General features: G+C 49.0%; 1 protein-coding gene across 1 annotated transcript; it reads left to right on the top strand.

Moving 5' to 3' along the window:
• The first annotated feature begins 5,997 nt into the window (after positions 1-5,997).
• ID3 (inhibitor of DNA binding 3) lies at positions 5,998-7,608 on the top strand. Its single transcript, XM_090271486.1, has 3 exons — positions 5,998-6,376; positions 6,492-6,574; positions 7,122-7,608. The coding sequence occupies exons 1-2, from the start codon at positions 6,077-6,079 to the stop codon at positions 6,549-6,551; spliced, it is 360 nt and encodes a 119-aa protein (XP_090127612.1). The 5' UTR covers positions 5,998-6,076; the 3' UTR covers positions 6,552-6,574; positions 7,122-7,608.
• Positions 7,609-12,304: the final 4,696 nt, after the last annotated feature.

The following is a 12,304-nucleotide window of genomic DNA, read 5'->3' as shown; positions in this document are numbered from 1 at the left end:
GATCCCTCCCCTCTACCTCCCTACCTATTACCCTTGAAGCCTTTGAATTGCTGCTGGGACATAAGCCAACTCAAGACAATATCTAGGCAGGGTAAATATTGCTTTTCAAGGCCTTCTCCCCCCCCCCCCCTTCATCTTTTCTTGTCTTGGACTCCATCATCTTTCTAAAGTGTTTCCTGAACCCCGTTAGTGGGAACCCAAATCCAAATGTCAGCATCTGTCTGCAGCAAAAACATTATGCCTGAGAGTCACAATCAGAGTCATCCAGCATAACTTGTCTTTGAGTGCTAACCCTCCCCCCACCTCCACCCCCGCCAAGTGGTCTCCTGAAAGTGATTACTGGAGTGGAACTTAATTCAGTCCATTTTTACAAAGTACGTACTCTGTTTCAGGCACTGTGATACTGAGACCAGGGAGACAAGACTTGACTGCAAATCAGGTGAGCTCTATACCCCGCACGGTAGTTGAGAGAGTGTTCAATAAAACCATGAATGTAGGTGCTTTGGAAATAGCGAAACTACTGCAGTATATTCTTGTTAAATCAGAGTTAAACTCCCATATAACCTACTGATGCTTTCCAGAGTCAGCTGCCCTGGCCTCTTTTCATTAGCCCAGAAGTGCTAAGGTGAGGGAACTAGTTCTTGTGTGTCTGGACACTGTGCAGTTTGAATATTAGTCTTCATCCTTGTGTGTGTCAATGTTTGAGCCACAGTCTGGGTTCACATCTTGATAGTCTTTTCCCTACCAGCTGTGTGAACAAATCTCTTTGAACGTCAATATCTTTGTCATAATACCTACCCCTAAATACTCTAGATTATACAAGATAGAATGTATAAAGCACCAGTATATGATAGGTTCTCAAAAAATAAACTCCCTTCTTACTTCCCTGGGGGTGTCCAACCCCCATCCCACCCCAGATGCCAAGCTAGGCCCTGGACATCCCATGGTCACTGCCTACCTGCTGAAGCAAGGGGTTAGTTAACTTCAATGTTCTCTGAGTCTCTGCTTTAAAAAGAGGAAAAAGAAAGTTTTCCCTGAGCCCGGTAGCTCATTTGGTTAGAGTGTCATCCTGATATGCCAGGGTTCCAGGTTCAATTCCTTGGTCAGGGCACATACAAGAATCAACCGATGAATTCATGAATAAGTGGAACAACAAATCAATGTTTCTCTCTTCCTTCCTCTATCTCTCTCAATTCCAATTTAATGCACTCCCCCACTCCTTGCTGTCCTCTATCGGATAGAATAAGACCCTCTATGGTACAAGCTACCTTCCCAGGAGGTCCTGTGAAGGAGCAGAATGAAAAGCATAGGCACAAAAGGACACACTCTTTGAGACAAGCAGACCTGGTTACAAATCTTGGATCTGTCACTTACTAGCTATGTGACCATGGGCAAGCACATTAACCTCTTGGAACCTCAGTCTCTTTGTCCATAAAATGGGTCAGTGAGGTAATGCGAGAGAAGGCAAACAGGACGTGGCAAACAGTTAAGAGTCACTGAAGAATGATGACGATGGCACCAAGTACTTCTTAACTGTAGAGTAGCCCATCTTGGAGGCTCCTGAAATTGCCACCCCTATAAGGACTCATGCCTTAGCTCCAGATGCTCCCCAGGAGCCCCTTCTCAGTATTGTCCAGATTCCTGAAAACAGTCCTGAAAACAGACTCAGCAGGAACCATTAAACTCACCTGGCACCACTTATCCTACTCACCAGGGGCTACTTTACATCATAGCACATAAAAATAATTACGGCCCTGGCTGATGAGGCTCAGTTGGTTGGAGCATTGTCCAGTAAGTAAACCAAAAGGTCACGAGTTTGATTCCCAGTCAGGGCACATGCCTAGGCTGCCATTTGGACTGGTTTGGTCCCTGGTCAGGGTGCATATGGGAGGCAACCAATCAATGTTTCCTCTTCACATCCTTGTTTCTGTTCCTTTCTCTCTCCTTCCCTTTCCCTCTCTCTAAAAAAATCAATTAGCATGTCCTCAGGTGAGAATAAAATAATAACAGTAATTAGTTCTCACAACACTTTCCAGTCCTTGTCCCTTTTGACCCTCCCAGCTGTGAGGAAGATGAATATTATTTTTCACCCCATTTTACAGAGGGGACAGTTGAGGGTAGGTAGTCTGTCAAACGATTTGAGGCTGGTCTTGCTTCTGAATTCCCTGTGCTTTCTTGTATGGCACAAATCTCAAGCAGTACTTTGAGGTGTAGACTTGCTAAGGGGAGAAGAAGGAATGGATGTACTGTATTCTACGTATACTGGGAAGTCCTCAACACACCTTTACAGGAACTTTTGAGCAAACAGGTGCATGTTAGGAAATGCAGTGTCTGGCAGGGGTGTGGGGGAGGAGTTCTGAGACCACAGCAGACCACTCTAATGCTAATGAGAGTTAGAGGGCAGAGTGGACAGAGAGCCAAATGAGAGGGAGGTCTGGGTCTTGGCCACAGGTGGGCAGCTGTCATCCCAAGTAATCTTGGGCAAGTTTTTCTGAAGTTTCCTTGATCCTCACTTTCAACATAAATGGCCAAAAAAAAAAAAAAAAAAAAAGGTAGATAGAAGCTCCGTTTAGTCAAAAAGACATCTGCAACTCTCATCATCATTACTTTGGCTTTGAAATCACAGCTCAGAGACCCCCCACCACTTTAAAAAATTTTAAAGACAAAACAGTATAACTTAATAGTTCTGCCAACTCTTTAAAAAAAAAATCAGAGAGCACAACACTTAATTTTTTTTTTTTTTTTCGTTTCTCTCCCTCTTTTTTTTCATTTTGGCAAAGGAAGATTCAGTTCCTGGAAATGCTTACAAAATAATTCCTGACACTGGGAGGAGATAGTTAAAAAAAGGAAGAAGACGACAACGAAAAACTATATACATATATAGATAAAGGAAGACGGTAGAAAGAAAGAGAACAAACAAAAGAAAGAAAAGAATGGGGGGAAAAGACTTTAAAAGGCACCAATTCAAGGAACGTTATCAAGTTCTCAGCATCTGCGATTCCCGGGCCGGGGCGGCGCAAACTCCACCCCTTTCTCGGGTGTCGGACGCTCATTGGTGGGGGCGGCCGTCGCCGGCCGGTGACTGCCCGAGGAAAGGTTGCCTGGGACACGCATCCCTGTGTGAACGCATGACGTCCCACCCTGGCGCCAGGCTGTCTGGGGCTGAGTCTTAGATCAACACAGCTGTGGGAGCGGGACCCACAGCTGGGCAAAGGAGCGGATTCCTCAACAAAAAATAGGATTGTGAGAAAAGTTCTGAAACAAAAACAGTGCAGACAAAAGCCTTAATGACATCCTTTCATAAAAATAAAAAATGCAAGAGGGGGGAAAAGCTGGTAAAAGGAGCAGAACTGGGAACAGAAAGTTCAGAGGCATTTGGAAGAAGAGGCTGAGGCCCCGCCACCACTAAGCAAGTTGCATAAGACCCAATAGCCCTCCACTGCTGTTGGGAAAAAGAAGTATTTGGGGTTCAAACTTCATTCAGTGTTACAACCAATTGCAGAGGACCCTTAGAGGTCATTGCCCCCCCCCCCCCACAATTTTACAGAAAATGAGGCCCAGGAAGGAAGGAAATTCATACCAGGCCACACTGCAAGTTATTGGCATGGCCAGGACAGAATTTTGTGTGCTAATCCTACTGTGTCCCTCTCTTGCCTTATGTCACACAGCCCAAAGGCATTTCGGTCTGAAAGCATCTTGGGAAATAACAAATGTGAAGGTGTTTTGAAAATGACTTTACAAGCTTGAGGAGAACCTGTGAGGACCTGTGGGCTGTGCACCTACCACACACCTGGCCCATGCTGGGTCCCCAGGCACGAAGGAGACTTAACAGTTCTGATGGAGAGAGCACATCAAGTGGCTTGCAGAGAAGAGGCATTTGACAATTATTTGTTGAAGGAATAAGGTTGGTCTAATTAGGTTCATTTTATAAATCAGGAAGTTGAGGCACAGAGAGGTGACCTACCCAAAGTTCATAGTATCAGTAAAAGAGAATGGGGATTTGAACATAAATCTGCCTGGCCATGAAGACCATGGTATTTCCAGAACCTCCTGGGCTTTGCGCAAACCCTGGAAATCTGCATGAATAAAAAGGAAAGGGCTTTCTACATGGTCATTCAGGAGGCGCCACAGTCACTATTTTCCCCTTCCATGACCAAATAGCTGGCCTGCTCTTCATTTCATGTCTTTAGTATATTTAGATTGATTTGTTTACTCACAGGTTATTTCCTCCCTTTTTCTTATACTAAAAGAGTCTGTCCTTGAAAAGACTGGTGTCTTTCAAACACATTCCTTGGGACACAGAACACTGTGGTATGACAGCAAAGAACAAGACTTCAGGTTTGGCTCTACCATTATTTGTGGTGTGGCATTGGACATGTTTTATAGCCCTTCTCTGCACCCATTACCACTCCACAGCTGCCTGACCAAAATCATAAAGCCTTAGACTTCTGCAGTTGGAAATGATTTAAAATAAACATAGAACCATCTCCCCATTTTATTCACAAGGCAAGTGAGGCCAGGGTAGCAGGGCTTGTTCGAGAGCATATGACAAATTACTGGCAGGGCTGGAATGTTGATTTCAAGTCCCATGTCCTTTTTATTATGACTGTTTTGAGACTCCTAGCTCTGAGCTCTCATTGTCCTGTTAATCAGTGCCACATACTATAGAACTCTTAATTGTTTCCTGTGTTAATCTTGTCTCCCCAAATTGTGAGATTCTTGAGAGCAGGAGCCACTGCTTTATGTGAAGTGACTCCATAAATATTTACCAACTGATTGATTAAGGAAGCAACCATTGGGGGATCCTACTTGGTTAGTGTCGAGATGGAAACCAGCATTTATTTTCAGGCTTCCCAAAAGTTCTGGGAAGTGATAAGAAGACAAGCAAAGGATACTGAATGGAATGAATGTCCTGTTGTAATACAGGGCTCAACTTGCCTGTTCTCTGGTCCCTTTCCTGGGCTCTCAGATAGAGCGGGAGCTATTTCAGCAAGGCCAAGAATAATCAAGTCCAGGTGGCCTGCCGTTTCATAGCATAAATGGATAGACAATAGAGCTATCACCAAACTATTGTTTTCTGCATAGAGGTGTTTGGAGAGTGGGGAGAAAGGAGGAAGCAAGAGTTAAGAGATTTGCTGACTCCATGGGTGGCTCCTAAAAAGGTTATATAGAAATCATCTCTTCTGTTACCCCCCCCATCCAAAACTCTGTCCAAAATTCTAATCCAACTCACTTCTAAAACATAACTGGGCATATAGTTGGCTCCTTATGGAGTGCGCGAGGCCAGAGGGTGGTAGCACTTTTCCTTTCCCGTGCAAAAAGCAGCGATTCAGACTCTTTTTTTTTTTCCCCCCTGTTGCTCAAATAATGGTTTTTGCTCAAACCCCTTTCCCCTCCTTCTTCTGTAATCTCAGCGCCTAAACCAAATCTGTTTTCTTCATTGTAACCTCAGCTTCACCGCAATTAATTTTTTTCCCCTCTGGTCACAAGATAATTCCTGACGCCAGTGAGTCTGGAGGTCAGACGAACAGCAAATTGGGGAACAAGGCGGCACTAATTCCTTACAAGTTTCCCTTGAAAAATCTTTGCTTTTGAAAAAAAAAAAAAAAAGCTGCTTTGCTGTTCAGGGATTTATGACCTCACAGGAGCTGTGGGTTCGAACTAGTGTTGAGCTGTGGGTGGACTGGCAGGGGGCAGGGGAGCTCAAAGATCTGGGTCGCTGCCAGGAAAAGGCAAATTCTTGAAGTTAATGGTTTTAAGTGATTTTTGAAATCCTTGCTGGCAAAGAGGCCCGCCTCTCCCCAGTATCAGCGCTTCCTCATTCTTTGAATCCACGATTCCGCGGTATTCGGCGTCAGACCCGCCGAAGAAAGCCTGTTTGCAATTTAACCGCGTTGTGAACGCCCTTGGCCGGGCGGGGGCGGGCCCGAGGCGGGCTGCTTTGCATAAAAGGGCGTGCCTTCGCCGCTGCCTCTATAAGTACCAGCGGCACCAAGCGTGCGCGCACAGCGCGCTGTTGTAGGGTTTTACTTTGCGTAATTTGTCTTTTCTGCACCTCCAACCTCAATTCCTCAACATGAAGGCGCTAAGCCCGGTGCGCGGCTGCTACGAGGCGGTGTGCTGCCTGTCCGAACGCAGCCTAGCCATTGCGCGGGGCCGCGGCAAGGGCCCGGCAGCCGAAGAGCCGCTGAGCCTGCTCGACGACATGAACCACTGCTACTCGCGCCTGAGAGAACTGGTACCCGGCGTCCCGCGAGGCACTCAGCTTAGCCAGGTGGAAATCCTGCAGCGCGTCATCGACTACATCCTTGACCTGCAGGTGGTCCTGGCCGAGCCAGCCCCTGGACCCCCAGACGGCCGGCATCTTCCCATCCAGGTACGCGTGGGCGTGCGCGGAAGGTGGGGCGGAGCTGAATTCCAGAACTGGGATGCTGCTGCACTGCTGGAACTCCCAAGTGCCATACGTAACTCACCTCTTTTCCTTCTCTCAGACAGCCGACCTCTCTCCTGAACTTGTGATCTCCAACGATAAGAGGAGCTTCTGCCACTGACCTGGCCATCCTGGCATCTCCAGGTGAGTACCCCTGAACTCCATTCTCGAGGGGGTGTGGACGTGCAGGCGCAGTGGTGCTTAAACAGTGAATCTTTAGGGTTTTTAAGGGATTACCACCGCCTCCATTTAGAGAAACCAAGGCCAGAGGGGCAAGTGACTTGCCCGTGTTCATACCACATGAATGACGAACCAATTTTCATCTTGTGTGCGTTTAAACCTTAAACGCACGTTGCTCCTGCCCTCCCCCAGTGGCCAAAGACCCAAGAAAGTACACGCAGGTCCCACGAAATAAAATAGCCGTTCTGTTAGTACTTTGGAGTCCTAAGAGAGTTGTGTATCCCTCAGCCCCCTCCCAACTAGTGTCAATTCCAAGAGGGGAGGGGTGGTGCAAGCTCCGCCTGGGCTCGTTCGGCGCCAACTGGGTGGGGGCAGCATGGGGCGCGGAGTTATCAGCTGGAGGTAGAGACCAAGTTTCCTCCCTGGCGCCCGCCAGTCTGCGGACGGCCCCCGCCTGGGCTTGCTCGGCGGAAACTGACGGCTCTCTGGTCTTCTCTCCTCCCCCGCCCAGAACGCAGGTGCTGGCACCCGATCCGCCTGGGACCCAGGACCCCAGGACTCTATGGCCCGAAGCCCCAGAGCATGGATGGGCCCCAGCCTCTCCCTCCCCACTTCACTTCCCCAAACCCCTGCCTCGAGGCTGGACCTGGCGCCCGGGAGCGAAGGACTATGAACTTGGGTGGCCTAAAGAGCTGGGCACCAGCTGGGCAACGTCACCCAGCCCCACCCCACCCCCGAGTTTTAAAGACTGTCTTTCAGAGTGTGGGGGTGGGCTGGGGGGGGGGGAGAGTGGCTGCTCTCCAAACTCCGCCAAGGCAGCAGTAGAGCTGGTCTTCTGGTCTCGGGAAAAGGCTCTGTTGCCCTGATTATGAACTCTATAATAGAGTATATAGCTTTTGTACCTTTATGCAGGAAGGTGACTTTCTGTAACCATGCGATGTATGTTATTAAACTTTTTATAAAAGTTAACATTTTGCATAATAAACGGTTTTTAAACACTTGTGTGTATAACTTGATTCCATAAGTGCTAATAACATTCTCACAAGGCTGAATTTAGAGGGCATAAATGTCCTTCTTGAAGCCTGGGAAAAGCAAAATTATTCCCTTAAAAGGGAGATGGGGAAATGCCCAGCTCACCCTGGGGTGGAGAGGGGAATGGAAAGGGCTGGGCTCATGATGGGAGCCCTACATCCCGAGGGTTGGGTGCAGAGAACATCCTGGCCCTGGCCTGGCCCATTATTTTAAAGATGAGGGAAGCTGGAGAGGGGAAGTGACTGATAAAAACTCAACCCAGCAAGTTGGGAATTCAGAACAGAAACCAGGTCTGAATCCCAGTAAGTCCCTTGGGCTTTTTGCTACACTACAAGATGGCTGTCTTATTCACTGCCATTAATTATTTGTGTCTTTCTAGCAGGGGACTTGGAAGAGTGGAGTCTCACCTGGTGCCAAGACAGGGGTGGTGGTTGTGATAGACCCATTTCAGAGATGAATTGGTCATTGGGTCTGGTTTCATTTCCCTCATTCTCTCTGGTTGGGCTACCTCTTGGGCCTCCATAATTGGAAAACATAGGAGAGGGGTCTTTTCCCTTAAATCTCCAGACACCCTGATCAGGATTTTGGTGCTCATTGGGCAGTACTGGTAACAATCCCTTCTCTACCATCAGGTAGTTGAAGACTTTGACCCTGGGCTGGGAACTGGAGGAAGAGGCCCTATAGACTCTTTCCTGTGATATTTCCTTTCCAAACACCTCTATTGAGAGCTTACTCTGTGAGCAAACATCTTTATCCCTATTTCAGAAATGGAGAAACTGAGGCTCAATTGAAAGTCAGTCTTAGCCAGATTATCACAGCCCCTTCAGAGGCAGAAATGGAATTTTAACCTTAACTACAGTGATGTAACACTGTAATAGACAGGAGCAGAGTCTGAGAATGGATATTCCATGGGGCCGGGCCCCCAAATCTATGCCAGTTTGCCCCCTACCTGGCAGTTCCTCAGGTGGGCTCCACAGACAACTGGCCCCAGTAGATTCCTGTTTATGATATGATCTCATCTGTGTGTTGGCCCCTGGCATGAGTTTAATATTTCATAATAAACAGCTCACATCATCACCCTTAATGCCTTAACCCTGGTGAGCTTTCAGGGGTGAACAGGGGCATGTGGTAGGGAGACAACCAACCTGTCTTTAACAACCATCCTCCCAGCTGACCAGTGGTTCTCAACCTGTTTCCTGGTCTCCTCTGATGATCTGATGGAAGGTATGACCACTCTTCAGAAAATAAACACACAAATAAATAGACACACACAACTTTGCAGAGCAATAGCAGATTTCCAATCTCCTGGGAAATTCTTGGTCTTCAGGTGAGGAACTCTTGCCTCAAATCAAGAGATACAAAACCCAGGCTGGGTCTACCATGGGTCGTTAATTAGGTGTGCAGTGCTGGCTCTGCAGACAGCCACACAGCGGTGCAAATCCTTGCTCTGCCACATGCTATAACTGAGCCTCAGTTTTCACATATGTATAAAATTGCTGATCTTGGGGATACAGTTCTGAGGCACCTGGCCCCACATTACACCATTAATTGCAGTAGAACCAGGCACTGAATTCAACGTTCTATATACCCTTTTTGCTACAGTATGCTGCTTCCTGCTTGCTCATGAATTGTGGTGCTGTGGAAGGCTAGAAAGGGCAAGACACTTCACTTCTCCAAGCTTCTCCCTTGCCCAGCAGCTGGCAGTTCTTGTACTACTGCCTCCCTGGATAGAAGATAATGGTGGGAAAGTTCTTTGAAATGCATCACACACCTACAAGGTATTATTAAGCTAATTCCAAGGAAATTGCCTGTTAGGTCTGCTGAGACTGAGCTGTTCAGGTGGCTGAGACAAAAGCTGAAACCAGCACACCAATTCATTAGTCCTTAGAGAGTGAAAGCAATTTGGCCCTAGGTTAGAAAATTCACAGAAAGAAGATCGTGTCTTCTGTCATAATCACCTATCCAGTGCCTACCAAGTGCCAGACTCTGTTTTATCTTAATGTTTTCTAATCCTCACCACAATCCAGAAAAATATCATTTCCATTTTACAGAGGAAACAGATCCAGAGAAGCTGAATAACTTGATCCAGATCACACAGTAAGGATTAGTCAACTGCATCTGCATCTAGCTTCAAAGACCATGTTCTCACCTCCAATCCGGGTCAGCTCTTTTCCCTTGCCATTCCCCTGGCCTGGCACCTATTTGGTCCCCAGTGGATGCTTGCTGAACGAGAAAGACCTAAGGCTATCGAGGTCTCCCTTTCATTTGTTACAAGGATGATGGTATCTCCCTTGCAGGTCTGTGATTCGTGTTAAAAAGATAACACGCCTAAAGCATCTACCAAGCTCCCTGAAATACAAAGTTCACTATTAATTGTGTGTCTTAACGGTTATTATAGTATCAGCTCTGAAATAACGTACATTTGAAAGGAATTCTTACTTTGTAAGTAAGAAAGCGGCTCAGAACAAAGTAACTAGCCCGTGTCCACTCAGCTCCTAAGCCACAAAGCAGTGATTCGAGTCTATGGCTGTTAACCGGAGACGGTGGTGCCCTTTCGAGAAGACCAGTTACAGCCCTTCCTAGTTGTGGATGCGCTGGACAACTTTCAATTATGTCTTCCCGGCCTCATCACCGCTCATGGCCACCACTCTTCTCCACTCCCCACGCTACACTCTAAATCTCCAGTCGCTCTCTCCCTCAGAGATACTTCTCAGGGTCCCCTCTGCCCGCCCCCGCCCAGCAAGAAGAGAGCGGCTCCTCACCGACCGGTCCTAGGCTCTAGGCTGCCGCGCACGGGCGGAGCCTCGGCCCTCGTGGGCCCGAGCCCGGCTGAGCAGAGCCCACTGGCCCCGCCCCCGGCCCGCCCTCGGCCCGGCGACCCGCGCTCCCCCCCGCGGGCCCTGGGGGCCGCTCGCAGGTGTTCGCTGGCGCCCGGATGTCTGAGCTCTGGCTCCGCTCTGGCTCCGGCTCCCTCCGCAGCCTGCGGGCGGGGCTCCCAGCCCATCCGGAGTCTCGCGGCGCCCCCGCCGTTCTGCTAGCAGCATGGCCTCCCGGTTCCCAGCCTCCCGGCCTGGGGGGCCCCCCACCCAGCGGAGTCGCTGACCCGACTGTTCTCCCGCTGCCCCCAGCTGCGCTCAGGCCGCTGCAGCCTCGGCACGCCCCCACCCCGCTTCCTGCCTCGGCAGTTCTGCAGCTTTGCCCCGGCCGGTCGGGCGGCAGCCCTGGATCGCACCCCGTTCCTTCCTTCCTTCATGCTGTCAGGCAACTCGCATTCCTCGAGCGCCTGCAACGTGCCCCGCACAAGGCCTCTCCGACCTTCTGAGTGTGGCCCCAAGCCCACGGGGGTCCTCCGGGAAGCCTCTGCCCTCCACCCCAACCTCCCTCCCCACCCCGCCTCAGTCTCTCCTTTCCGATGTCCTATTTCACACATAGAGTTTAGCATTTAATTGTTCTCTGATTATTTCTCCTGTTAAGGGTTAGTCGGTGGCAGGGTCAGGGGGTCGCTTTGTGACCAAAATGAGGTCAATCTGCAAGAGGAGTCAGAGTGTGACCAGAGTTGGGGTTCAGCCTGACTGGGCAGGGTTTGGGGCTAAGTGTGGGTATAAGTTGGCAGCAGTCAGTCTGTGTCCCTAGTTAATAGGGTGTGATGAGGGTTAGGCTGAATACCATCAACGGTCAACTTGAGTGAGTTTAGCCTTTGGGAAGAGTCAGCGGTTGGTCCGGATCAGGGTAGTAAGTCATCTTGAGACCAGGATTTGGGGGTTGTCTGATAAGCTAGATAAGTGGAGCGGGGTGCTGTAGCCCTCTGGACTCAGATTCACCCTCCATAGCTGGGGACTGAACATAGTCTCCCCCTAAACCACCCAAGGGGTGGTGGGACTGACCTGCTATCTGGGGACACTCCCTCTCCTCCTCAGCACCATCCTGCCCCGGCTTTGTGCCAGAAGCTGGAGGCAGAATCCCTCATTGGGTCAGATTGTGGACAAAGGGAGCCCAGACTGGCAATCACACTGGCCATAGAGAGACCTTAGGCTTCTGCTGACCCAAACCTGGAGCCACCCATATTTAACAGGTAAGTTAGTGCCATTCCCTGTATCTTCTGTCATTTGTTCATAAATCTAAAGCCTGTTGGGGACAGAAGAGTCTTTAGAAGCCCTAAGTTCCACCTGAGAGGAAAAGAAGCCTACTCAGGGACACACAACAAGTTTCTAGTCAAGAGAGTCCTCAAATCCAAGCTTGCTAGCTTCCCATCTAGGGCTCTTTTTGTGATATTCTGTCTACCCTGAGCAGATTGTTATTCCCACTTTAGAGATGCGACATCTGAGGCCTCACCCACAACTCTCACAGAGGGATTGCAAGGCGCTGGTGGACTGCACAGCCCCTTGCCCTGAGGATCTGGAAATGTGAAGTCAGGGAATAGTGATTCCCTAAGGCACTGTCTCCTTGTCATTGCCCCCCAACCCCCTCCCTCCCTATCTCATTAGGAGTAAATGAAACAAGGGTGGCCAAGCATGAGTTGGAAGCCTGGGAGGGGAGAAAACACTTTTTAAGAACTGCTGGGGAAAAGCTTAGCTGGTTTCTTATGGAAACATATGGAACTCATTACTCTTAAGTTGAGGTGGTCGCTGGCCAGCTGGCAATTGGTTGGTTTAGGGCTAAAAG

The sequence above is a fragment of the Furipterus horrens genome, unplaced genomic scaffold, assembly GCF_987537825.1.
Source record: "Furipterus horrens unplaced genomic scaffold, mFurHor1.1.pri manual_scaffold_3, whole genome shotgun sequence".
Taxonomy (NCBI): Eukaryota; Metazoa; Chordata; class Mammalia; order Chiroptera; family Furipteridae; genus Furipterus; species Furipterus horrens.
Note: the sequence above shows the minus strand (reverse complement) of the source record. Positions and strands in the feature narration are given on the sequence as shown.

Coding starts and splice junctions, on each gene's coding strand:
- ID3 (XM_090271486.1), top strand. CDS start 6,077: ATGAAGGCGCTAAGCCCGGTGCGCGGCTGCTACGAGGCGGTGTGCTGC. Junction 6,377..6,491: donor GCCGGCATCTTCCCATCCAG/GTACGCGTGGGC, acceptor TCCTTCTCTCAG/ACAGCCGACCTCTCTCCTGA.